This window comes from Rhinichthys klamathensis, unplaced genomic scaffold (genome assembly GCF_029890125.1).
Source record: "Rhinichthys klamathensis goyatoka isolate OS25496 unplaced genomic scaffold, OSU_Roscu_1.1 h1tg000123l_1, whole genome shotgun sequence".
In the NCBI taxonomy this organism is placed as follows: Eukaryota; Metazoa; Chordata; class Actinopteri; order Cypriniformes; family Leuciscidae; genus Rhinichthys; species Rhinichthys klamathensis.
In genome coordinates this window covers 4949933-4976002 of record NW_026606660.1, presented here as the reverse complement: position 1 = coordinate 4976002, position 26070 = coordinate 4949933, and the positions used below count along the sequence as shown (strand labels likewise).

General features: G+C 40.1%; 2 protein-coding genes across 3 annotated transcripts; both read left to right on the top strand.

Annotated features, from left to right (window-relative positions):
* The first annotated feature begins 832 nt into the window (after positions 1-832).
* On the top strand, positions 833-6877 carry gnmt (glycine N-methyltransferase). The gene is made up of 6 exons (XM_056255938.1): positions 833-1163; positions 3450-3577; positions 3659-3772; positions 3848-3990; positions 4572-4696; positions 6410-6877. The coding sequence occupies exons 1-6, from the start codon at positions 958-960 to the stop codon at positions 6579-6581; spliced, it is 888 nt and encodes a 295-aa protein (XP_056111913.1). The 5' UTR covers positions 833-957; the 3' UTR covers positions 6582-6877.
* A 1674-nt stretch (positions 6878-8551) lies between these two features.
* Positions 8552-23652, top strand: lgals8b (galectin 8b). 2 transcript variants are annotated; one of them, XM_056255936.1, is made up of 8 exons: positions 8552-8747; positions 8991-9079; positions 9780-9990; positions 10159-10278; positions 10688-10714; positions 10849-10937; positions 11011-11176; positions 23396-23652. In XM_056255936.1, the coding sequence occupies exons 1-8, from the start codon at positions 8709-8711 to the stop codon at positions 23543-23545; spliced, it is 891 nt and encodes a 296-aa protein (XP_056111911.1). In that variant the 5' UTR covers positions 8552-8708; the 3' UTR covers positions 23546-23652. The 2 variants fall into 2 exon arrangements, with proteins under 2 accessions (XP_056111911.1, XP_056111912.1); XM_056255937.1 differs by lacking the exon at positions 10159-10278.
* The last annotated feature ends 2418 nt before the right edge of the window (positions 23653-26070 follow it).

Below are 26070 nucleotides of genomic sequence, written 5' to 3'. Positions count from 1 at the left end.
TTTTCGCAACTGTTATCTTTCATCCAGTGCTATTGTGCTTGAATGGATACTACACTAGTGTAGCCAGCTAATTTACTATTTCCTTCTGAATCAGTGCTCACACTGGTGTCACTGAGTACAAGAGAGGTGAGGGGGTGGGAAAGAGATTATCTGTTCAAGAATGCAAGTGCAAAAAAATAGTGCTGAGTCCAGACTGTCTGCTGCAACTGAAGAAAACTAATTTACAGACAGTAAATGATACATTTCATAGCTTTATCATGACTTTAATTGGACTATTTAGCCTACATCAAAATGTCCAATTACACATAACATGTTACTTTTCAGTGTATTATCTTAAATAAGACAAACTCACGAATGAAAACAATGGACATAGAAAACAGCTATGACACTTTTTTTCTTTCCATAAATATCCATTTTAAAAACTCTCAGAGGCAGGTTTATATATATATATATATATATATATATATATATATATATATATATATATATATATATATATATGTTCTCTGCTCAGCAGCGCCGCCCTGCTGGCGTCCGTCGCTCTGGGGCGCTGCCTCGAGGCCCAGCACCCCCCCATCCCCCCATATATTCACAACTTCAGACGCAAAATGTTCTTTTAGTTCCTAAGACCCACTTTTCGACATTTTGCCAACATTATCATATCAATCACTCTCTTCCTGACATCTAATTTTAACCTTTTAAAAATATGATGAAACACAGATCGGGTGTGTCAGCAGCCTTGCTCGTCATCACACGCCTCGGCCAATAGCAATGGAGGCGTAAGTGTATACGGGTGTCCGATTGGTCAAAAGTTTCCGTTTCAACACAGACGCAATATAAATGTCAACAGACATGTAAGCATGAGGAAGAGACGCAAAACAATCGAGGACAGAAAACAGGCAGGAGGTTTATTTCAGATCCGGAAGACGAACAGTTCACGTGGTGTGATAATTCAGTATGGTGGACAGTGTTTACCGTACACGCTCTCTCGGTATAGGTGCAGTTGGTCTTCCTGATCAGTATGCCGACGGTAAAGCAGCGAAAGTGTGGCAGCTGTACATCGGAGACACTCGGAGCCGGACAGAGGAGTACAAGAGCTGGGTGTTTTCCCTGCTGAGAAAACATGGGGTTCAGAGGGTGCTGGATGTAGCCTGCGGTACAGGGTATGAACTAATAAAACTTATAAAATTAAGAAATGAATAAAACGAATAAAAACTCTCCCTCGCATGATATCTGATGGACAAGGCCAGGGCGATTGTCTGTAGTACTTTATTTATTTACTCTGCTTATCTGTCCGATTGATAGGGGTGGGGGTCATTTCAGATTTAATAAAGCTTAATGGACTTAATAGTCCACTGATAGATTGTTTAGGCTACTGTCTTGGTTTACTGAACTCCACCTCTTACTAATCTGAGTCATGTGGGTTGGCCTTGAAGCTTTTTGATAAGTGGAATGCCATTTTGGCTAAAGTAAGTCAGTTTTGCAGCCAGAGTCCCACGATGAAAGAGTGCTTGTGCTTTTTTGTCACTGGGCCACTGGCAGCTGTATAGCTGTATTTTAAGTGATGTTATATCAGAGCCGGTGTGTGTGTTTTATATATATTTTTTAATTGTTTTATCTTTTTGTGTAATAGTCTAAATATACTTTTGAAAGATGATTCTGTAACACTTACAATAAAACTGTAATACTTACAATAAGCTTTTAACTCTGTTAATGTATTACCTAACATGAACTAACAATGAATGAGCAATACATTTGTTACAATATTTATTCATCTTTGTTAATATTAGTTAATAAAAATACAGTAATAGTTTGTTCATCTTAGTAAGATTAAATTAATTATATAGAAGTATTGTTCGTTCTTAGTTCATGTTAACTAAAGTAGCAGTAGTTAACTAATGTTAACTAATACAAACTTATTGTAAAGTGTCAATGATTTTTTTTAAAGTGGCATTTGAATTTGACTGCAAAAAAATCTATATGACACCAACAAAGTAATACAATATATGTTTATTGAAATATATTTTGTAGGTACAGCATAAAGAGATGAAAGTACGTGAAAATAGGGGTGAGGTAGTTACAAACATACATGCATGCATACATACATACATACATACACATATATATATATATATATATATATATATATATATATATGATCCACTGGAACTTCTGCTCCCTGCCAATTGACACATTAATGATAATCTGTATTTTGTGGAGTCTTAATGGACAATTGTTAACTCAGCATAACCTACAAAACCTGTTTTCTGTTTAGACATACCTTTGAACTCCAGCCGATACATGTTGTTCTGTTTTTCTATTGGATTACACATGCATTCAATTTCCCAGGGGTTTTTGTTCATTAATGGTCTACTTGCACTGAGCTTTATGAAGTACTTCCAATTTGAAATAAAATGGCTCTCTAGTTTCGCTGTATATGTTTACAATGTACCACTCTTGTCTTGTTCCTGAAACGCCACAAGTTTCTGCATCCTGTAGGGACCTTTGCGCAATTTTTCACAGATTAGATTAGCAAATACAGACGTTTCAGATGTTTTCATGTAGCAACAGAAACACTTTTCAGTACCTTATGTGCTGCTTAATACAGCACCTGTTTGTACAAAAATTAAGTCAACATAAGCCATAAGATAATACTCTATGGCCTGGTTTCACAGACAGGGCATAGATTAAGCCAGGATTATGCCTTAGTTTAATTAGGACAATTAAGTAGCTTTTATAAACGTGCCTTAGAAAACATTACTGGTGTGCATCTCGAGCCAAAATAATGGCACTGACATATTTTTGGATATATCAGTGCAAGTTGCTTTCAGTTAAAACAGCTCAAACATGCATTTTAGTCTGGGACTAGTCCCCCTGTAGTCAATAATTGTATCACTTAAAACTCATCTTTGATCACCAAAATGACATATTTAAATAAATAAAAATTCTGTGAAAAAAAATTCTTCATGCCTTAAAATAGCTTGAATGTAACTCTACACCCTTGCTTCATTTAGTATACGCCAGGGATAGGGAATGTCGGTCCTGGAGGGCCGCTGTCCTGCAGAGTTTAGCTCCAACCCTGATTAAAACTCACTGCCTGTAGCCTTAGTGATCCTGAAGACGTTAATTAGCTTGTTCAGGTGTGTTTGATTAGGGTTGGAACTAAACTCTGCAGGACAGCGGCCCTCCAGGACCGACGTTCCCCATCCCTGGTATACGCGTAACTATTAATATGCAAATATTAATTTTTATATTTAATATAGCCCCGCCTTCAATCACTAAAGCCCACCGGCATGTTGACGTGATTGGTTAGTTTGTGACATCAGAAACACTGGCGATTCCAAACCGCGTTTTTGAGACTGTCTTAAGGAGAAACCTACTCAGTAATGGTGTTGATGACATGTATTTGCACATGGTTTTATGTTTGCACATTTTTACCTTTTTTTAAGGGTGGATTCCATCATGTTGGTAGAGGAGGGATTCAAGGTGGTTAGTGTGGATGCCAGTGACAAAATGCTCAAATATGCTCTTAAAGAGAGATGGGAGAGGAGAAAAGAGCCAGCCTTCGATAACTGGGGTAAATGAAGATCTCTGTTTTGAGTGAGAATAAAAAAAAATGTTTTAAAAGTTTCTCCATGGTCTGATCTTTTCTTTTTAGTAATTGAAGAGGCCAACTGGCTAACATTACACGAAGATGTTAAGAAACCTGGAGATGGGTTTGATGCAGTAATCTGTCTAGGGAACTCATTCGCTCATTTACCAGACTTCAAAGGTAAGAATACCAAAGCAAAATAGGTTTCAGATTTTGACAGATTTAACTAATTAACTTCTTTCTCATATCTCACAGGGGACCAGAGTGATCAGAAGCTTGCCTTGCAAAACATAGCCAGCATGGTGAAACCTGGAGGGATCCTAATTATTGACCACCGTAACTATGATTACATCCTCGAGACTGGTCAAGCACCCCAAGGAAAGAATATCTACTATAAGGTAAAACGTCTCTGTTACGTATGTAACCCTCGTTCTCTGAAAGAGGGAACGGAGAAGTTACGTCAGAACGACTGACGAATTAGATCTCCCCTGAGAAAGTAATGTCGAATGTGACTGACTGAAAGGGAACCCATTTGTGTACATGTAACCACACCACAGTTCATTTCATTGTGTTTTAAGAATAGCATATATAGACTATAACGGTGCTTGGCTTTTAACTAAAGTTATGCATTCACTTGCAAAAATGTGAAAAAATATAGACATTCCATGTAAGCCTTCTGATAACTATTTTCTCAGCCTTACCAGCCTAAACATGAATGTAACTGAGCCAAATCATGGATTAGAAGACAACACTGTAGGCATATAAGAAGGAATATAAAAAAACATACAGTTTGACAGGATCTGTAGTTTTTGAATCATTCCATAAAATTATGCTTAAATCTGGAGATAATAAATTATATACACTATAATGGCTCATTAAGCAAGTCATATTTTTATCATTTTTTTATCAATTTAAATTTAAACTTAAAAAATTAAGTTGCATTCTGTGAGGCTCATATACTTAAGGACTTGTGTTTCAGAGTGACCTGAGGCAGGACATCTCCACCTCAGTGCTGTGGGTTAATAACAAGCCTCACATGATCACACTGGACTACACTCTAATACTGCCCCAAGCAGAGGACATTCAGACTCCGCCTGATACGAGGTACTGTGGTGGGGTCAGTTTTTGGGTGGTTGTGATGCATTATCAGTGCTTAATACACAATAGGAGGCTGTACTGTACCAACTAGCTCAGGGGGGACTAAATGCCGCTTGGTGGAACAAACTGTAATTTGCACTACTATCTGTTCAAAATCAAATAAAAGAAACCTTGCACTGCATATGTTGCTTTTTCCGGTAACACTTTATTTTAGGGTCCAATTCTCACTGTTAACTAGTTGCTTATTATTAGCATGCATATTACTAGGATATTGGCTGTTTTTTAGTACTTTTAATATGTACTTTTAGTACATATTATTGCCTTATTCTGCATGACCTTATTCTACATTCCTTAAACTATACCTAAATTTAAAAACCTTACTAACTTATAAGCAGTAATTTAAAAAAAGGCAAAAATCATAGTTAATAGTGACAATTGGACCCTAAACTAAAGTATGACCCTTTTTCCTGTTGTACCAAACTCGTTTCGAACCGTGACCTCAAAACCGAGTTACGTAGCGTCACACATTGACTTCTGTGTACCATTACACCCTGAAAATTCTTTGCTTTTCCAGCATCTTTTGCATATTTTAATCCTTTACAGCAGTGACTGTATGATTTTGAGATCCATCCTTTCACACTGAGGACAATTGAGGGACTCATACGCAGGTATTACAAAAGGTTCAAATATTAAATGATGCTCCGAAGGAAACGTGGTGCATTAAGAACCAGAGGTTGTAAACTATTTGAATTTGAAGATCAAGGTAAATTGTACTTAATTTGTCTACTGGGAGACATGCAGGTATCTTTTGTAGCTTCCGAAGGGCAGTACTAAATGAAAAAATATGATATTTAAAAAAAATACGAAAAATGTACATATCATCCTGTTCAAATGTTTACACCCCCTGGTTCTAAATCCATCGTGTTTCCCTCTGGAGCATCATTGAATGTTTGAACCTGTTTTGTAATACTTGCGTATGAGTCCCTCAGTTGTCCTCAGTGTGGTGTCATACTAAAATTTACATTTTGTTATCATTTACACACCCTTATGTTGCTCCAGTCCATTCCACCATATCTATTTTTACATTCATTTGCAGGATATTTGTCCTCTGTCTCTAAGATTACTGAGCCAGAACAATTACCGCAGCGATTCTTGAAAACGGGCACCTTACAGTTAATACTTATTTATATTTTTAAAACAATCAGCCATAATCATCTGAAATAAACAAGGTCTGAATCCATAACATCGCAAATGCTTACAGTATGCAATAATACAGCCTCCACTGATGTCATACTTTAAGGGCTGAGCAAGTGTTTATTCATGCGTAAATCTGTGCATGTCGCAGTTATAAAAAAAGATCAGCCTTAAATTTCTGAACAGATTTATGCCGGCCGGTAGCCAAACAATCAATGCATCCCTAGTATATGTAAAATAATTTGTAGTTAGCATTTAAGATAAATGCTAAATTATTTGTTGAATTGGAATGAATATGTTTAGATGCTTTTTAGATGTTCGACACAAACACTAGTTTGCTTAACAGTTCTTTCAATACCTCATACCTACTTGTCGTTTTTGTTGATCTATTACTATTTTATATGAGATTATAAATGTGTGAATTATAAATGTGTATATTTTATATACATTGAAAATGAATGTGTGTATCAGGAATTGGTTATACATGATGTTTTTAGTAATATGTTTTTTCTTTGTGTCTTTTAGTAAATTCCGCCTGTCATACTACCCCCATCGTGTGGAGAGTTTTAAGGAGATTTTAAGAGCATCATTTTTTGGAAAATGCGAGCACAATGTATATGGTGACTTCAAGCAATACACCCCAGGGCAAGGAGAAGCGCCCTGTTATTTCATCCATGTGGTTAAAAAGACTACTTAAATCCACTTGAATTCTGCAATTCACATTTCATCTTCACATGGAAAACTGTGTTTGTCTGTGCAAATGCCATGACTGGGGCTTGCAAAGACAACGCGTCAGGGAATTCTTTTAGTTAGTTTAGTTTTCTTGGAAAGTGTCAAATTGATTTAGGCATTTCATACACAGTTTCATTTGAACTGGTAAAAGGCCCACATACTCTTAATTGTATTGCTTATTATTTCCTTTTTTATTTTATTTTTATTTAACTTTTCACATTACACATTCTTGTTCTTTAATTATTAGAAAGAATTATACCACTTCTTGTATGATTGTTTTGATATCCAGATTCCACATTTCTACATGAGTTAGAATGAGTGTCTAAATGTAGAGCCACAATCACTTTGTATCTTCCAGAATTGCAATTCCAGAATAACAGCTTCTTTTGCGTTGAACATTTTTCATTTACATTGTACTTTACAACAGAACATAGTTAAAAGCATGTTCACACAGAATGTTTTTTTTTTTTTTTTTTTTGTATTCCACTGTGCTGCTTTGTAATTGTTTTTCTAAACATGCTAGATGGACATCTTTGGACACTGACTCATATGTCAGAATATAAAACGATAATTATATAAACACCACCTTTTCCCTCTCCCAAATATTAAATCATTGTGGATTATGCTACAATATGTAATATATTTAAAATGAATATACATATAATTATAATAATAGTTGTGACACAATGTCACAGGTAATCACATCCATGCTATTCAGACCAACAACACTATTTGTGTTGATATTACTTTTATAAATAGTTCAATAAACAAGTTATTTAGTAACTTGCATATTAGACCCAATATTGCAAACTGACTGATAGTGTAATGAACTATTAATACGCAAAGATTAAAGTTTAGCTTTACCGTTTTTTAAAATGTTTAAACTAGTTTTTGCCATTGTTGCTTTTGGCTTGCTTATTGGGGGCTCTAACACTATTTTCTTTTCCTCCATGTGTATTTAACCATATGTCAAGTTCATAGGTAAAACATGTTTAAAAGTTGGATTACTTAAACCAATTAGTTACATTGTTAAAAAAGCAATGGTTTATGAGACCATTTTATTCAAGTAGTGCTAAGAAGTGTGAATTACTTTAAACTTAAACATAAAACACCATGGTAGACCAACAGATTTCACCCAAATGTTGTCCCCCCAAATAGTTGTCTGAACAAAGAACTTTGAACAATATTGATGAAATGTAAGGTTTTGTGATTTACCAGCATGAATTGCAGCATGAATAAATGATGAGGTTTGTAAGAGAATTATTGTTTCTCTGTTTGCTGACCAAAAAAAATAAATCGAAAACAGTTTTGTCTTTATTGTTGTTATTTGTTGTGTTGTGATGTTAAGAGCTCACCTTTTAACCTTTTTCTATAAGATGTCACCAATCTTCAGGTTTGTGAGTGAGTCAAATGTTTAGGGCAGTGTACAAACTTGTAAAACTACATCCCAGACATCTTTGCTTTGTAAGGTGATTGCATAGTTCACATATTAATTTATGGGAGGAGAGCATTTCAGTGAATCATGCAAGGTGATTTACAAAAGTTTGCACTAGTCAATTTACTGGTAGCAATTTACTGGTAGTTTTCTTCATCCTTCCAGCGGGTCATTTGAACCCGAAAATATATATATATATATATTTTTTTTTTTTTTAAATCATAAAAAAAATCATCGGAGTGGTGATTGTGGTTGAAATAAAAAAGAAAGTCAATTTTGACCTCCATAGGAATGAATGATTTTTTTTGTCAAAAAAATATAAAAATTCTGGCACAATTCAGTACAAACACACACAAATGAAAGCATGAGACTATCCCCAACCCCTCCAATTTTATTTTATAATTCAGTCGTTGCCTACTTCATATTCCTCTCGCGCAGATTTGATCTCTCTCGCAGATTTGATCTCTCTCGCGTTCGTTGGATTTTTTTTCAGTCTGGAACCTCCTACAAATGATGCTCAAACATGGTGTTTTAGCATGCAGCTCCGTAGATTTTGAGACGCAACCTGTCACTCCTTTGTCAATGGAGAAAACGGGAATTTAGCAAGGCCGTGTTTTGAAAATTTTAAGTATATTATTGTTAAATCGAGGAATTTTAATGTCAGTCGCAAATGCAAAAAAGACGATTCTCAATCCGGTAAGTCATCGATTTATTTATCTGAGACGCCCTTACAGCAAAGGCTACGACAACAATATTGTATTTAGCCTACTGTATATAGCCTATAACCTCTCAAGCGTTAAATCTGTTTTTTTCGTTGTTGTTGTTGTTGTTGTTGTTGTTTTAAGCATTCTGTTTCTAGCATCATAATAGTAACCTAGACTGCAATAAAATGCAAAAGGATTATGTTTATAACGTGGTTTTCATTTTGATTTTCATCAGACTGTCCCCTTCACTGAGATTATACCGGGTGGTCTTCACCCAGGAGAGATGATTGTTATACATGGATGTGTTCATAATGATGCTGACAGGTTAAGTCAACTCAATACATCCGTTGGTTTATTATCATGATATATTACATGAGAATCTTAAAGCATGCCATAGTCTGCATTCATTTTATTTATGATTAAGGTTCTATGCCCTTCTGTGTCCCAGTTTCTTTTAATATTGTAGTGAACACTATCGCCTATGCTGCTTATGGAACCGTCTGAATATTCCACCCACAAATTATAATGCGTTTGCGTATTTTGTAATACGCAAAATTTGCGTATAAGCAATGTCAAATCATTCATTCATTCAAGTGATTTGTAAGTTTTATATATTTAGGACTATGGCATGTTCACATACACTGTTAATTGTCTCACAATGATATGCTATGGGTGGATTTTGCCACAAATAAAAAAACTCCTTTTATTATACAAACTATTTATATTACCAATAATTTATAAATAAGAATTTACTATACAATTCACCTAAATTTTCACATTAAAGTTGTGAAGTTGTGGTACAGCCAGGTTAGATTCACTACAGGTGGTATTTTAGCAATAACTCCATTTATATTAATACAGTATACTCAATTAAAACCCCTATATTTCACCAAAATGTTATTTTCTCATTTCAGTTGCCGTAGTAGGTTCCAAGTGATTACATTGACTTAGGCTTTCTACAAATGAGGCCTACTAAAAAGGGAGGTACAAATATTTCAGTGTAATACAATATGTGCTTCCATAGGTTTCAGTTTGATTTGACATGTGGCTGCAGTTCAAAGCCACGGGCGAATGTTGCCTTTCACTTCAATCCTCGCTTCAGCAGCTCTCCGCAGATTGTGTGCAACACTTTACAACACGAAAACTGGGGAAAAGAAGAAAATATGGACCTCATGCCTTTTAAACAAGGAGCTACTTTTGAGACCATTATCTTGGTACTTTGTGATGTTTTCAAAGTGAGTGTGAAACATTATATTACAGGTAAAAGCTAGTTAACAGTCTTCAGCGTATTTGGTTTAAAGCAGATATTAATTATTATTCGTAGTAGTTGTTGTAACAGAGCTATTTCCAGAGAGAAATTTTAGATTTTTTAAGTGACAGGAATTTAACTCATTTACTTGTAGGTAGCAGTAAATGGCGTTCACATTTTGGAGTATGAACACAGAATTCCTCTTGAGATGGTCGACACATTTTCAGTCTCTGGAAAAGTAGAACTGCATGCCATTGGCTTTATCCCTGACTCAGTAAGTGACAAACACTGCTATTCAAAAATTTGGACACACCTACTCATTCTTTATTATTCCTTTTATCATTATTATATTCCAAATGCTATTATAATAGTAGAGTCATTAACACTCAAGTATGGGAATGATATAGTGACCAAAAATATAAATATTTTTAAATATAGTAGCCACCCTGTGCTTAGATTACAGTGCATAGACTGGCCAACTTTGATGTTTTTAAACAGTATTATACAGTTAGTTCAGCTCCATGTATGCATAATTAATATCATTTGGTATACATTTTTGTATATAATAATACAATTATATTTGTATACAAAACATAAGGATAAAAGCTGAAAAGGATGTTGTTGAAAAGGGTAAATAATATGCATTTGAACTTTGCAATGACATATTTTCTGTTTTTGTACAGGCAATATTTTCAAAATCAGATGACCAAGTAAGTTTAGCATCCCTGCACCTGACATCAACAACTGATTTTGCATAATTTATTTTTTTCTTATTAATGAAAAAAATGCACTTCATATTAACATGATAAAAACATGACTCACAACATGAACTGTCATTTTGCAGAGCATACCCTACAAGGGCAGTTTACTTAGAGGAGTCATTCCAGGGCAGCATATAACAATCAAAGGGCATATCAGCTTATTCCCTCACAGGTAGATACTAAACTTATCTTTTGTACAGTTTTTGCCTTTGACACCTAATTATCTTGTTTTGTCTTTTCTCAAGTTTCACTGTTAACCTAAGGTGCAGCCAATCAAACAACATCGCCCTGCACCTTAACTCACACATCAAATCTGGCATGCTTATCAGGAACTCTCTTCTCAGCCAGTCATGGGGGCCAGAGGAGCGTGAACTGCCATACTTTCCCTTTTCAGCTGGAAGCTACTTTGAGGTACCTCTGACCTTTGCTTGGAAGCATGGCATTAGTTTTCACTGTTATGCTAATGATACTCAGCTGTATATTTCTTCGCGCCCTAACGAAACTTACCAATTCACAAAATTAACGGAATGCATAACTGCTATAAAAAAACTGGATGACTAGTAATTTCCTACTACTTAATTCTGAAAAAACAGAGTAATTATCCGCACGTAATAACCTAGAATACTGTCTAACACTTGATGGATGATCTGTCAAGTCTTCGTCATCGGTTAGGAACCTGGGTGTGCTCTTTGATACCAATCTTTCATTTGAAAGCCACGTTTCTAGCATCTGTAAAACTGCATTCTTCCATCTTAAAGGGGTCCCTTTCACAAGATGTAAAATAAGTCTCTGATGTCCCCAGTGTGCATGTGAAGTTTTAGCTCAAAATACCCCACAGATATTTTTTATAGCATGTTAAAATTGTCACTTTTTGAGGGTGAGCAAAAATGCATTGTTTGTGTGTGTCCCTTTAAATGCAAATGAGCTGCTCCGAGCACAGAGGGCAGAGCTTGTTATCAGCTCCGATCATAGACATATCACTAGATGCCCTATTGGCCTCTGGGCACAGTGCAAAATGCGGCCGCCATCTTTAACCGGTCATACTCCTAATTGCGTTGCATAGCAGCAGTTAAGATGCCAGAGCACTGTGCATATTCAGCATATTCCTGCTCAAATCGGCGGACCATCGCAAATAGGGCTCGGGGGATTACTTTTCACAAGTAAGATTTAACATTACCGTACTATCGGTTGTATTTTGTGTATTTGTACCATGTGTCCTGTATCATAGCTACATGTATGACCTTTGCAGCAAAAAAACCTGCGTGAAAATCAGTTCGGTATTCAGTGAGATATGATTAATTAAATGCTTTGACAGCTCATTGCACCTGCCAAACAGATTACACTGAGCGGAGCGGGTGACCAGTCTAAGATGGCGGCCCCACGGCTCGTCCACGGTCGATAGGGCGTCTACTCTCTATTATGTCTTTGGCTCCGATTACCTCACACAGACATGCACTCAAAAATTTCAAAAACTTTTAGCCTTTTATGTTATGAGTCGGAAAAAGAAGAAGTGACAACATGTAGAACACAACAGGACGTTTCGGAATGGTCAGTTGATGAATTTATGTAGCTAATGTGGAGTTAACTATCTTCTAGTCATTGATTAGCATATTCTGTCATGATAATCTATAAATTGCGTTCAATTTTAGGATTTGTGATGTCATTAACCCGGGAAGAAGCTCGTTGTAGTCCCAATCAGCTGTTTGTTGTAGTCCTTAAAAAAGCAATTTGTGTAAAAGAAAATATCTCCCTTAGCTTTGAACTTTGAGCGTCGTTACTTTGCAGATGTAGTTTATGCTCAAACAGCAACACTACACACTAACTAAAGTTAAAAAAGTGAAATCATAATCAACCACCCCTATAAAAATATTTCTAAATAACGACATATGCTATCAATGACAAATGCGGAACAGTTAGTTCATGCGTTCATGACCTCAAGGCTAGATTATTGTAATGCTCTTATGGGTGGTTGCCCTGTACGCTTAATAAACAAACTCTAGCTGGTCCAAAACGCAGCAGCTAGAGTTCTTACTAGAACCAGGAAGTATTAGCTCGGTTCTGTCAACACTGGATTGGCTCCCTATGCAGTGTTGACATTGTATACATTTTAAAATATTGCTGATTACTTACAAAGCACTAAATGGTTTAGCTCCCAAGTACTTGAGCGAGCTCTTAACGCAAGTGAGACTTCACGTCTATTGCAATCTCAAAATTCTGGCTAGTTGATAATACCTAGAATATCAAAATCGACTGCTGGCGGTAGATCCTTTTCCTATTTAGCGCCAAAACTGTGGAACAGTCTTCCTAACATTGTCCCTAGACACAACGACAACGCAGCCCTGAAGTGTCTCTCCCCTGTGAAGGCCTCCTTCCCTTCCCAAATTATTCCAGTTCGCATCGATCCGCGGAAACGACTTAACATTCTGTATTATGCAGGCCAGACAAGTTATTTGGCGATATCAATTTGTAAAGAAAGCCTGCGCACATATATATTCAAATGCGCATACCTATAGGGCCCTATTTTAACGATCTGAAACGCAAGTGTCAAAGCGCAAAGCGCAAGTAACTTTGTGGGCGGATCCCGGCGCTGTTGCTATTTTCCCGGCGGGATAAATGCCTCTTGCGCCTGGCGCAAATCTAAAAGGGGTTGGTCTGAAGTAGCTTCATTATTCATAGGTGTGGTTTGGGCGTAACGTGAAATAAACCAATCAGAGCGTCATCTCACATTCCCTTTAAGAGCAGGCGCGCTTGTTCTAAAGCGGATTCCTATTATAACGGCGGATTTGCCAGGCGCGCGCCAGGAGCGGTTCACAGCCGAGGAGAGCAACGTTCTCGTCAGGGCCGTAAAACACAGAGAAGTGACATTGGGGATGGAGAAACCCACCCAAATTAACTTCTGTTAAACAGGCGTATGATAATTTGGGTAAATGTGTAAGCTACATGTATGCTTTTATAATAAATTGTCTATCTATCTATCTATCTATCTATCTATCTATCTATCTATCTATCGTAATAATGTATGATTTGCAAAAATGAAAACTGCTGCTTAGATAAGAGAATCAACGTGTATGCGCGTTGTGCACACGCTACATTGATTATGGCCAAGGATGCGCCCTTAAAATAGCATAATGAACAACGCGCAACGCGCCACTGACTTTAGACTAGTTTTTTTTCTGGTCAGTGGCGCAATTGTTTTATAGAACAGCAAAATAGCATGAGGGAAAGTTTGCGCCGGAACACGCCTCCTCTTTGCGCTGAACCGCCCCGGGGAGCGCAAGTGTATTTCTTAGTTAACCGACGTGTGTCTGTGGAGGGAAAAGCCTGCTTTGCGCGGGTGCAAAATAGGAATGATACATGCGTCAGTGTACAAAGTCATTTGCGCCGAGTGCAAGATAGGGCCCATAGACTAAACACATGACATGCATGTGCACGCTGTCGCCGTTTTCACAGGATTCACGTTTTTTAAAGGGGAACTTGGCAACTATTTCAACTTAATAAAACCGTTTAGAAATAATTTGGATGGTTAAATAACCTGTTCTGGTGAGAATGGTGACTTTCCCTGCTCCCCCCAGCACTCCCAGGCTGAAAACCAACCTTGCAACATTGGGACTAACGTCCCGGTAAGTTGGAAATAGGAAGTCTTGTGAGAAGCGAGAACGAGCGAGAAACACGAACTGCTTTATGGCAATTCGACATAATTCTATGATACTGTGTATGATGTATTACCCACCTCGGTAGACATAACTCCACACGATAAAGTTGGCCGGCTCCGATAATAACAAATGCACATGAGCAGCAGTAGAAAGGGGGAGGAGAGTGCCGCAAGTGAGTTTTTTTTACGACAGTGTTGTGAAATATACGCCCCACAGCTGTAGGGGGAGCTCGATGAGAAAACATGCGACAACAAAAGTGAAAATCAGCGAAGAAATGGCTAGAGTTGCCAAGTTCCCCTTTAAGTTTACATGGAGATGGTAACATTTTTCAAAACTTACGCCTTTGAACCTGTTTCAAGGTTTGCGTTCTCCAGCCACAAAACACTGTTGTCGTGCAAATGAACGGCCAGAACGCATTAAAAGTTTTCTGTTCTCAGTTAAAACGGTGTCGTGTAAGCGGCCCCTAGGTTAATAACTAATGATCTTTGCAATGATAGTAAATCAATCAAAAACTAACTTTAGCTGGACAATAACTTTATTCTAGAGCTGCTGTAAAGCCAAAACAATCTCTGTTACTTTTAATTTCCTATTATCACTGTAAAGCTGCTTTGAAACAATCTATATTGGTAAAAGCGTGACTTGACCTTCATAAATGAAGGTGACTTGACCTATGCCACCTATGTAGACTATATATATATATATATATATATATATATATAATACATTTATAATATACATTATGAGCAATATCACACGAGTAGCCATACGATATAATAATAATAATTCATTACATTTATATAGCACTTTTCTCTGCACTCAAAGCACTTTACATAGAAGGGGGGAATCTCCTCAACCACCACAATGATATGGCTGTATATCAGCACGGCTGTGATTCGGCCGTAGGCCTGATATACAGCCATATTGCATGGCTATGAGTGTGATATTTATACTGTACAACAGATCGACAGCACAAGTGTGTAAATAAATAAGAAACAACAACAGTGTGTCTTTAAAAACCCTCTTTTGTGCGGAACTACTTCCTTGCGCCATGGATTCAAATCTCAAGTTGACAGTTTGATAGTTGTGCCCAAGCCTCTGTTACTAATTCTAAAATAAATCCATCAAAACTTTACTAGCGAGATGCTGGTTTGCTTTATCCAGCCGAGAAACATAGTTTTTTACATCATCTGGCCATACAGCGGTGGGATGTTTTGACGTTCCAGTCAATCTGTATTTTACACAAAAGAATATGACTGAGCTCGTGTTTTAAAGCTAAATGTTGTAAGGAACTCAGCTTTTTGGAAATATTAATAATCAATAATAACTTGTTATTATTAATTATGAATATTTGGGTCAGTTAATTGGATTAACTTGATGTGGCTGAATTAATATTACAATCAATTAATCAGTTCGTCCAACGAACTCTTTTGATTATTAATTTATTCTAAGAAAAGGGTATCTTCCATGGCCACAGAAGAATAATTATTTCTTAGCATGTACAGCACTTTGAGCAAGTAGCAAAAACCGCGATCGTAAAAGTGACTTTGTATTGCAAACAAAACAGAACCAAATACATATTATGTACAAGTTTTATTAACTAAATATAGATATTTATATGAATATAAATAAACTAAACAACATATACACATGAATACATAAATAGGTGAGTGATAGAACGAAACCGAAAACAGAACTATTGAGAAGTTCCATGTAACTATATGAGAAGAACATCAGCATTTCATTTTCAAAGCATCAAATCAAAAGTATACTTGCATGCCTGGGTAGCGTACACTATTATCAAAGTTGTTGAAAACTGAAGTTGTTGATTCTGCGAATGTCAGATGTTGAAGTCTCAATCATTTTCTTCTTTGTTGGATGAAGAAGATATGATGAACTTGCATGGTGGGTTAGAGTCCTTGTTACAAACTCCTGAGATTGTCCTTGATTCTTTGTCCTCTCTCTTCCATGAGGCCGGATCTGGTTGGGATCCAGGCCTGCTGGGAGGCCTCTGGGCCCCCATGGAGGGGGGAGGGGGTTCCCCCGTATCACCCGAAACAGTGTTTGCGGCAGGATGAAAACTACCAAGAGAGGGCGGTCACTGTTGCCTGCCTCTGATATAGCCTGAGAAAGAACCAACCCCTAAGGTTTGAATGGACCAATGAGTAAGGTGACATGTCCGAGAGGGGAACCGGCTCTTAGTTGATTTATGGTCTTTGTCCCCAGCGTGCTTAGACTGTTCATTCAAGCTCAAATAGACATAACAAATTCACATTGCATTCTAAGAGAAGGTGATGTACATCAAAGTGTGTGTCATTAAATGAGGATTAATTAGGTAGGAAGCATGATACAGGTGAGGTTATATTGACCGTTGGGTGGTTGTGCAACCACATACACCCCAATCAAACATACCATGTTGTTATACATAATAGTACACGAGACAGTAAATCATCACAGTTTCTGTGAGGCATGTTCCTTCATAGATCAGAGTAATACCGCAAAGTTTATTTAATTAAAGATTGTCTCTCTCTCTTAAGCATGTGGCGCATGTGGCCACAGACCTTTGAGGTCGTAAAAGTCTGTTATCAGTCTTAAAGTGTTCTGTAACCGGACACCCGGCTGACAAAGTAACTTCATTTGTGAGGTTAGTTTTGGGGGAGAGTTTCATAGACCTTTATATTCATTAAATATAATGAATATGAATAATTAGTGTGTGTCTGATTGGTCCAGACCCTACAACGTATACCAGAATGAATAATTAACTGAAAACTGGCCGTGAGTCACTGTCATCTCTGATGTAATAAGCCTGGTTCCCTTTCGAGGGAACTCCAACTGCGTCGAATGACACTTTGGGGGAACGCCCCTCAGCGTAGCGCCTCTGAAGTATGAATGAAACTGAGCCGATCTCTGATTGGTGCAACGTCATGACGTGATGTGTGACGGCACATAGGCGGAAGCTATAAAGGCAGCCGGCACACATAAGATGTCAGCTTTCTGTTCTTCAGCAAGCGCTCTATGTCAAACTGTCAGTCTTATTTGGTGTTGTTTGTCCCATAAGAATTGTCCTAAATTATTGCAATATGGAATCTAGTGGCTCGGATCTCGCGTTTGCCGAGGCAGCGTGTAGATTACGGGTCTACTCAGCAATAAAGATTCTGTGATTGAGATCTCGCGTTTGCCGAGGCAGCGCGTAGATTAAACGTCTGCATTGCAATTCAGAATCTAGTGGCTCGGATCTCGCGTTTGCCGAGGCAGCGTGTAGACGGGTCTACTTTTGCAATAAAGATTCTGTGACTGGGATCGCGCGTTTGCCGAGGCAGCGCGTAGATTTAAGGTCTGCATTGCAATACAGAATCTATAGTGGCTCGGATCTCGCGTTTGCCGAGGCAGCGTGTAGATTACGAGTCTACTTTGCAATTAGATTCTGTGACTGGGATCTCGCGTTTGCCGAGGCAGCGCGTAGATTTAAGGTCTGCATTGCAATAAAGAATCTAGTGACTCGGATCTCGCGTTTGTTGAGGCAGCGCGTAGATTCGGTCTACTCTGCAATAAAGATTCTGTGACTGGGATCTCGCGTTTGCCGAGGCAGCGCGTAGATTTAAGGTCTGCATTGCAATAAAGAATCTATAGTGACTCGGATCTCGCGTTTGTCGAGGCAGCGCGTAGATTCGGTCTACTCTGCAATAAAGATTCTGTGTGGGTGCGAGGCATGCACAGTCAGCTCCTGAGGGCGCTGGCTGTGTTCATTGAGAAATATCTCGACGCACACACAGCCGTGTGTTCGGGTGTTTCAGCCTCGCGCGAGTCGCGCCCATTGACTTTCTTCTCGAGAGATGAAAGCCAAATATATTGTGAATGACTCGAATCTCGCCGTTGCCGAGGCAGCGCGTAGATTGCGAGTCTACAATAATAGGGACACACAGGGAAATAATACTGTTTTGTGCAAGGCATTCACAGTCAGCTCCTGAGGGTGCTGGCAGTGTTCATTGAGAAATATCTCGACGCGTAGGCCTACAAAATTAACCATGCGCTGTCGGATGTTTCAGCCTCACACCTGTTGACTTTCTTCTCGAGGGATGAAAGCCAAATATATTGTTACCGCTCGATTCTCGCGTTTGCCGAGGCAGCGTGTAGATTACGAGACTGTAATAATATTAAAACAGTATTTTTTGGTGAAAGAGTACCGCTTCTAGAGGAAATCGATGTTGCTCTCCCGCCGTTAAACACGCTTCGGGACACATCGGTATCCAGCGAACGCAGGCTGCACTGTCCGCCCCACAGGCTTGCAGTCAGGCAGCATTCGCGTCCGCCCATCGAGAATCGTTTTCGGTTCAGCCCTGCCGGGAATCCGCTTCAGGGGGCCGAGAACGAATCCCGAATAATACCCGAAGCCAGGCTCGAGAGCCTGGTTCCCTTGGTAAAATATTTCGATGCATGGAAAAATCTGGCGAATATTTCTCCTAGGGCCCTGCGCACCATTCAAAATGGGTACAGGCTGCAGTTCAGTTCCCGCCCACCCAGATTCAACGGGGTGGTCTGGACTGTAGTCGACCCAGTGCAGGGTCGGGTATTGGAACAGGAAGTAAACTCCCTGCTGGCAAAGGAGGCTATAGATCGTATTCCTCCACCGGACAGGGAGTCCGGGTTTTACAGCCGCTACTTCATAGTTCCCAAGAAGGATGGGGGGTTGCGTCCAATAATAGATCTCAGGCACCTGAACCGTTCTCTGAGGAGATTCAGGTTCAAGATGCTCACTATTCCCATTATCGTGAGTCAAATTCAGTCCGAGGATTGGTTTGTCACGATAGATCTAAAGGACGCATACTTCCACATATCCATCCTTCCATCTCACAGGAAGTTCCTGAGGTTTGCTTTCGGGGGCGAAGCGTACCAATATCGGGTTCTTCCGTTCGGCCTAGCTCTCTCCCCTCGCACATTTACCAAATTTATGGATGCAGCTCTGGCACCGCTGAGGCTTCAGGGCATCAGGGTGCTCAATTATATCGACGACTGGCTGATTTTAGCACAGTCACAGGAGCTGGCGGTTCGGCATCGAGATGTCGTCCTCGCCCACATCCAGAGCCTGGGGTTGAGACTCAACACGAAAAAGAGCGTGTTGACACCAGCCCAGAGAACCACGTTCCTGGGAGTGGTGTGGGACTCGGTCACGATGCGGGCACAATTGTCTCCCGCGCGGATCGAGTCCATCCTGACCACAGTGTCCGGGATGAGGCTAGGCCAAGCCATCACTGTAAAGCACTTCCAGAGAGTGTTGGGGCTCATGGCGGCAGCGTCCAGTGTCATTCCATTCGGCCTGCTGCACATGAGGGCCCTTCAGTGGTGGTTAAAAACCAAGGGGTTCTCCCCGAGGGGAAACCCGTTCCGCATGATCAGGGTTACGCGCAGATGCCTTCGTTCCCTATCTATGTGGAAGAAAGCTTGGTTTCTGTCCCAAGGGCCGGTGTTGGGAGCGTCATGTCGCCGGAGAACCGTTTCGACAGACGCCTCCCTCACGGGCTGGGGCGCGGTCATGGACGGCCGCTTTACGTCAGGCCTATGGCAGGACCATCATGCCTCCTGGCACACAAACTGCCTGGAGATGTTGGCGGTGTTCCGAGCCCTGAGGGGCTTCCTGCCGGACCTCAAAGGTCATCATGTCCTTGTGAGGTCAGACAACATGTCGGTAGTGGCCTATATAAACCATCAGGGGGGTCTGAGGTCTCGCCCTCTATGCAGACTGGCGCATCAGATCCTCCTGTGGTCCCAGGGGAAACTGTTGTCTCTAAGAGCAACATACATCCCGGGGAGTCAAAATCAGGGAGCAGACATCCTGTCGAGAGACATCCTTTGGTAAAGGCTGAGGCCCGGGGAATGGAGACTCCACCCCGAGGTGGTGGAGTCAATATCTCAGAGGTTCGGCCCAGTGGAAGTGGACTTGTTTGCGTCTCGAGAGACGACCCACTGTCCACTGTGGTTTTCCCTCACCCATCCAGCCCCGCTGGGGTTGGATGCCATGGTGCAGACGTGGCCGAGGCTACGTCTGTACGCATTTCCCCCGATCGCTCTGCTCCCGGGAGTTCTAGAGAGAGTCCGTCGCGACGGGATCAGTCTACTGTTGGTAGCCCCGTTGTGGCCGGCCCGAGTATGGTTCTCCGACATAATTTTGCTCCTGGACGGCCCTCCATGGGAGATTCCCATCAGGAGGGACCTGCTGACACAGGCAGAGGGCTAAATATTTCACCCTCGGCCCGAGTTATGGAAACTGTGGGTCTGGCCCCTGAGGGGGCACAGTACCTAGAGGCCGGCCTATCAGCTGGAGTAGTGGAGACCATACTCAGCTCTAGAGCTCCATCCACGAGGAAATTGTACGGCTTAAAGTGGAACGTCTTCACCGTTTGGTGTAGGGAGCGTGAGGTGGACCCAGTTAACTGCCCAGTGGCTTCAGTGCTGGAGTTCCTCCAAGATCGCTTCTCCACTGGTCTTACCCCATCCACACTCAAGGTGTACGTGGCTGCCATTGCGGCTTTCCACGCTCCTCTGAGTGATGGGCCTCTGGGGAGACACCAATTGGTCGTACGTTTCCTCCGTGGGGCTTGGAGGATGAGACCTGCGGCTCGTACCAGGGTTCCCACTTGGGACCTGGCAGTGGTTCTCGAAGGGCTGGCCGAGGCCCCCTTCGAGCCGCTGGAGTCGGCTGAGGCCAAGAACCTTTCGTTGAAGGTGGTCTTTTTGTTGGCCATTACTTCTCTGAGGAGGGTAGGAGATCTCCAGGCGCTCTCCATATCTAACGAGTGCCTGGAGTTTGCTCCAGGCAACATTAAGGCCATTCTTCACCCTAGGCCCGGCTATTTGCCTAAGGTGCCGTCCAGTGCGGCACGGCCTACGGTTCTGCAGGCTTTTCATCCTCCACCTCACGTGACGGCAGATGAAGAGAGACTTCACATGCTCTGCCCTGTCAGAGCACTGAGTATTTACATTCAGAGGTCCTCTTCATGGCGGAAGTCGGACCAGTTGCTGGTGTGTTTCGGGTCGCCCAAGAAGGGGCTTCCCGCTTCAAAACAGACCATCAGCAACTGGATTGTCCATGCGATTTCCACGGCCTACCAGGTGCGCGGTTTGCCTTCACCTCTGGCCGTGAGGGCTCATTCTACCAGAGGCATGGCGTCCTCTAGAGCCCTTCTCGCGGGGGCCCCCATCCAGGAGGTCTGCGATGCAGCGGGATGGGCTACCCCTCATACCTTTATTAGGTTTTACAGTCTGGACATTCCGTCGACACCCGGCTCTCTTGTGCTCTCGTCCTAAGTGGAGTCCTGTGAGCAGCTTCACACTAGGGCAGGCAGGGCACGTTGTGGCGTAGTGGGTACTCGTTCCCCCAAAGTGTCATTCGACGCAGTTGGAGTTCCCTCGAAAGGGAACGTCCTCGGGTTACGACTGTAACCCTTGTTCCCTGAGAAGGGAACGAGAACTGCGTCCCTTGGCCATGCCTTCCCCTGCCTGGGAGCGCTTGCTGAAGAACAGAAGCTGACATCTTATGTGTGCCGGCTGCCTTTATAGCTTCCGCCTATGTGCCGTCACACATCACGTCATGACGTTGCACCAATCAGAGATCGGCTCAGTTTCATTCATATTTCAGAGGCGCTACGCTGAGGGGCGTTCCCCCAAAGTGTCATTCGACGCAGTTCTCGTTCCCTTCTCAGGGAACAAGGGTTACAGTCGTAACCCGAGGACGTTTTCTTTACATTAGTGCCGTTTTGGACTGATTGTTTGAATGCATTCGCTTACTGGATAATTGGACTGAAAACTTTCCCGGAGTTTGGCAGCTTAAAATGATCTGATCTCGCCATGATAACGTAAACACTGCTGCGTATATTCTTAATAATTCACTCCTATCTCAAATGCAAGACAAGTAAAAACCGTGACGCTTGGTTTTAGAACTGTATGTTTGCTAGTTTATAAATTAAAAGTTGACGAATGCACCAAGATAAGGAGTAAAAGATTTTCACTTATCTAGCTTTGAGTTTCAAAGGAACTCTGAAAAGGCACTCAAAATGTCACATTTTGTCAGTAGCACCTCAATGCAGTACATGAGATCCATGGGGAGGAGTCGGATCAAGATCCAAGGGGTGGAGATGGGTAGGATTAGGGGTGGGTTTAGGGATTAGGGTGGGAAGTGGGAGATGGGTAGGATTAGGTATATGTAAGGTGGGAGGAGTTGGATCTGGATCCGACTCCTCCCCGTGGATTTCATGTTCTGCAGTGAGGACCATCTCCATTTTGTGGCTGCTGTAGTCAGTGCACAACAAAGGAGATTATAAACAAAACCAGTGATGATTTGACATTGAGTCAACATTCGGCACAACACTGGACCCCAGCTTAGTTTCAACTGAAACTCGAGACAAAATGACAACCATTTTACCGTTTCTGCCGTTAAAGTAAGCAGCCTGTCATAACAACGGAGATGTTCACACCACAAGTGCTCAGGGTCGTTTTGAATTAGGCTATTGTTTTTCTACACTGCTCGTTTGCATTATGACCAGACAATAGCAAGGATCCCACGTCAGGAACAAGTGGATGGTTTATTTTTAATGGCGCCTTATGTTTAACTGTAAACCAAATGAGGAGCTCCAACGAAATAATGACTTGAATTAGAAAGCAAAATTCTACTAAAGACCTAACAAAATTGTATGGGTCCAATTATGACACATTTACCCATAACATAACAAAATATCAGCTCAGTTTTGCTTGACCAGCTTCAGCACTTTAACAGCTCGAACCAGCATGAACCTGTCTGGACCAACATGCTGGTTTATACTGAATTTTTCAGCAATGGTTTAGCACATTGCTAGCATGTTTCTAATGTAGCATGATTCTAGCATGTTCTATTTGAGTTACTTTATTTGTCTTCAGAAGTAAGAATTGTGTATTTGTGAAATGGGATAACAATAAAATTTCTTATTTTTTTGTTGCTTCGTCTTGTCAGATGATCATCCTATGTCAGCTTCATCAGTTTAAGATAGCAGTTAACGGATCCCACCTGCTGGATTACAAGCACAGAGTGCAGGACTTGACCTCCATTGATCAGCTGGAGATTCTTGGTGACGTGGAACTGCAGAATGTTCAATTGTGGTGAGATGTAAAACAACAGAAGGATATTTAGATTGTTCCTCACTTTTCTTTACAGTGTTCCACAGCCAATACATGGTTTTAAACAGGGATGCACGATACCGGTATAAGTATTGGGCCAGTGTACTCGTACTCATTAAAATGCTCCAATACCACACAGCTTGTGACAAATAAACACAGAAAACAGAGAACAGAAAAAATGTTTTTTTTTTAAATGTACGCCTATATAGCTGGTGTGCACGAGCTGAAACGCGGAGTGGATTGAGTGCTCAGCGGCACAGACCCGCAAGCTTGTTGAGATATGTCAATAGCAAATGAAGTAAAACAAGGCACATATTACTAACATTTAAACCTAATAATTAATCAGTGTTTTTGGACTAATCAGTTCAATTAATGGTTAAATTGCTCTCTCATAATTCTACTTTGGATTTGATTGGTCATCTCAAACATTTTGACATTGACAAGCAGTGTTGTTAGTCCGCTGAAGCAGCTCATGAAAAACGGAAATATTCTGGCAGCTGGGGCGCCAGAAAAATACCGTGAAATACCAGTTAAAAACCAACTCGTAAAAAAACGGAAATATTCTGGCAGCTGGGGCGCCAGAAAATGTCTGTTAAAAGACGGAAAAAAAGTGTAAAAAACTGGTAATTTCTTATCCTATAATTATGGTTTATTACTGTTATTCTACACAAAAATATCTTTCATTATCTGATATAATGTTAATTTACTGACCTATTGAAGTATTAATATCTGTTTTGTACCATTGTAATACATTGTCAACCAACAACCACAGTGGTGATGAGAGTCACATGATCATTCAAAGCTCATTCAGCGCTATCTCACGACCAATTCGTACAAGAGATTAAAAGGTTGCTAATTCGTACAACCTCACTCGTACGAGTTCGTACGATTTGTCTAAACCATCGTGATGGGTAGGTTTAGGGGCTGGGTCAGGGATAGGTCATTCATACGATTTCATACGAATTTGGTAACTTGTAAAATATGCACGAATTAGCAAAAGCCATATGAATTCATACGAATTGCCTTGAGAGCAGGCTGGCTCATCACAAGCAGCTCTTCCACAAAACAGTAGTATTACTAATATTAAGAAACTGCACAGTATGATTCGCACAAACATTAAACACCATCATGGTAACACATGAAATTTAAAAAATGCAATAAACATAGTTTAACAACATTAAATGTAACATAAAACCCTAATATACATAACTCATTCGGAAAAAACTAAGAAAACTATGAAGAAACATAGTTATTTCAACAAAAACACATCAAATGTGAAGTGTCACGCAGGGAATTGTGGGAATGTCAATTTACGGTTTTTCACTGTAAATTATACAATGAGTTGTTCTTTTTCACTTTCAAAAACTGTAAATTGAATGGTATTTTACAGTAAAATTACATTAAATGTACCATTAGATCTATCACAGTTATTATATAGTACGGAAATACTATTATTTAACCTTAAAACTCACTTTAACACCCACATCTTCAAGGAAAACATGTTAAATGACTGATTTCTGCAGTTATACCTTCTTTTCTGTTTTCTAATTTAACAGAAAAAATCTGTAAAATATTACGGAATATTTTATGTAAAATTACACAACCCTGTAAAAATACAGACAATTTCCTTTAAAAAAAAACGTAAAATTGATGTAAAACCAAAATACAAAATTACCTGTAAATTCAATAGTGGACCTTTAAATTACAGCAAATATCTGTAAAAAAAACTGTATAATGACAAAACGGCAAAATTCTGTAGAAAAAATACTGACCATTACCTGTAAATTTACTTCTTTTTTTTTTACAGTGTAGGCAATTATTTCACACTTCGGGGACCTCAATGGTGGGTACGGCCCTGATAACAGGACAAGAAATTTACTGTGTGCAAACATCCGAAGCTCACGCCTAGTAAGCCGCATTTAGACAGTGCTTGAATACTGAATTAAATTCTTGAAGTCTTCTTGCACTTGAACTGAATTCACACAAAATCATGTAAAAATGCCCATACTGGCGAGTATCCTAGTAAACATAGTTGGTAATATCCTTACTGAACGTAAACAGTGGAGAAATAAAACGCATGTATATTTGAACCATGCATTCGGTCGTAAAGGGACAGCACAGCTTAATAAACCAGCTTAATAAACCATCAGCTTAACTGATGTTAATCAAACAAAGGACAAAAAATAAATCACTAATTGCTCTTGACTGAATGACTTTTGTAACTTTAATAAAAAAATATCTATATTTAATTTATGCAGTGAAGACTATGGTTAGCTAGTGTTATTTTACAATTGCTTACTTTATTTAAATTCTGTATCTGAAAACTACTGTTAGACCTATTCTTATTTTATTACTGACAGTTTACTTGTCTTTTAATAATGTTTTAAATTTACATTAATTAGGCTCGTAGTTTTTTTCTGTTATTTCACTGGTATCTAAACATTTGAACCACTGACCCAACCAGGCAAGTAGAAAAAAATCCTTAGCACTGAGCCCTGCTGAAGCAGCTCT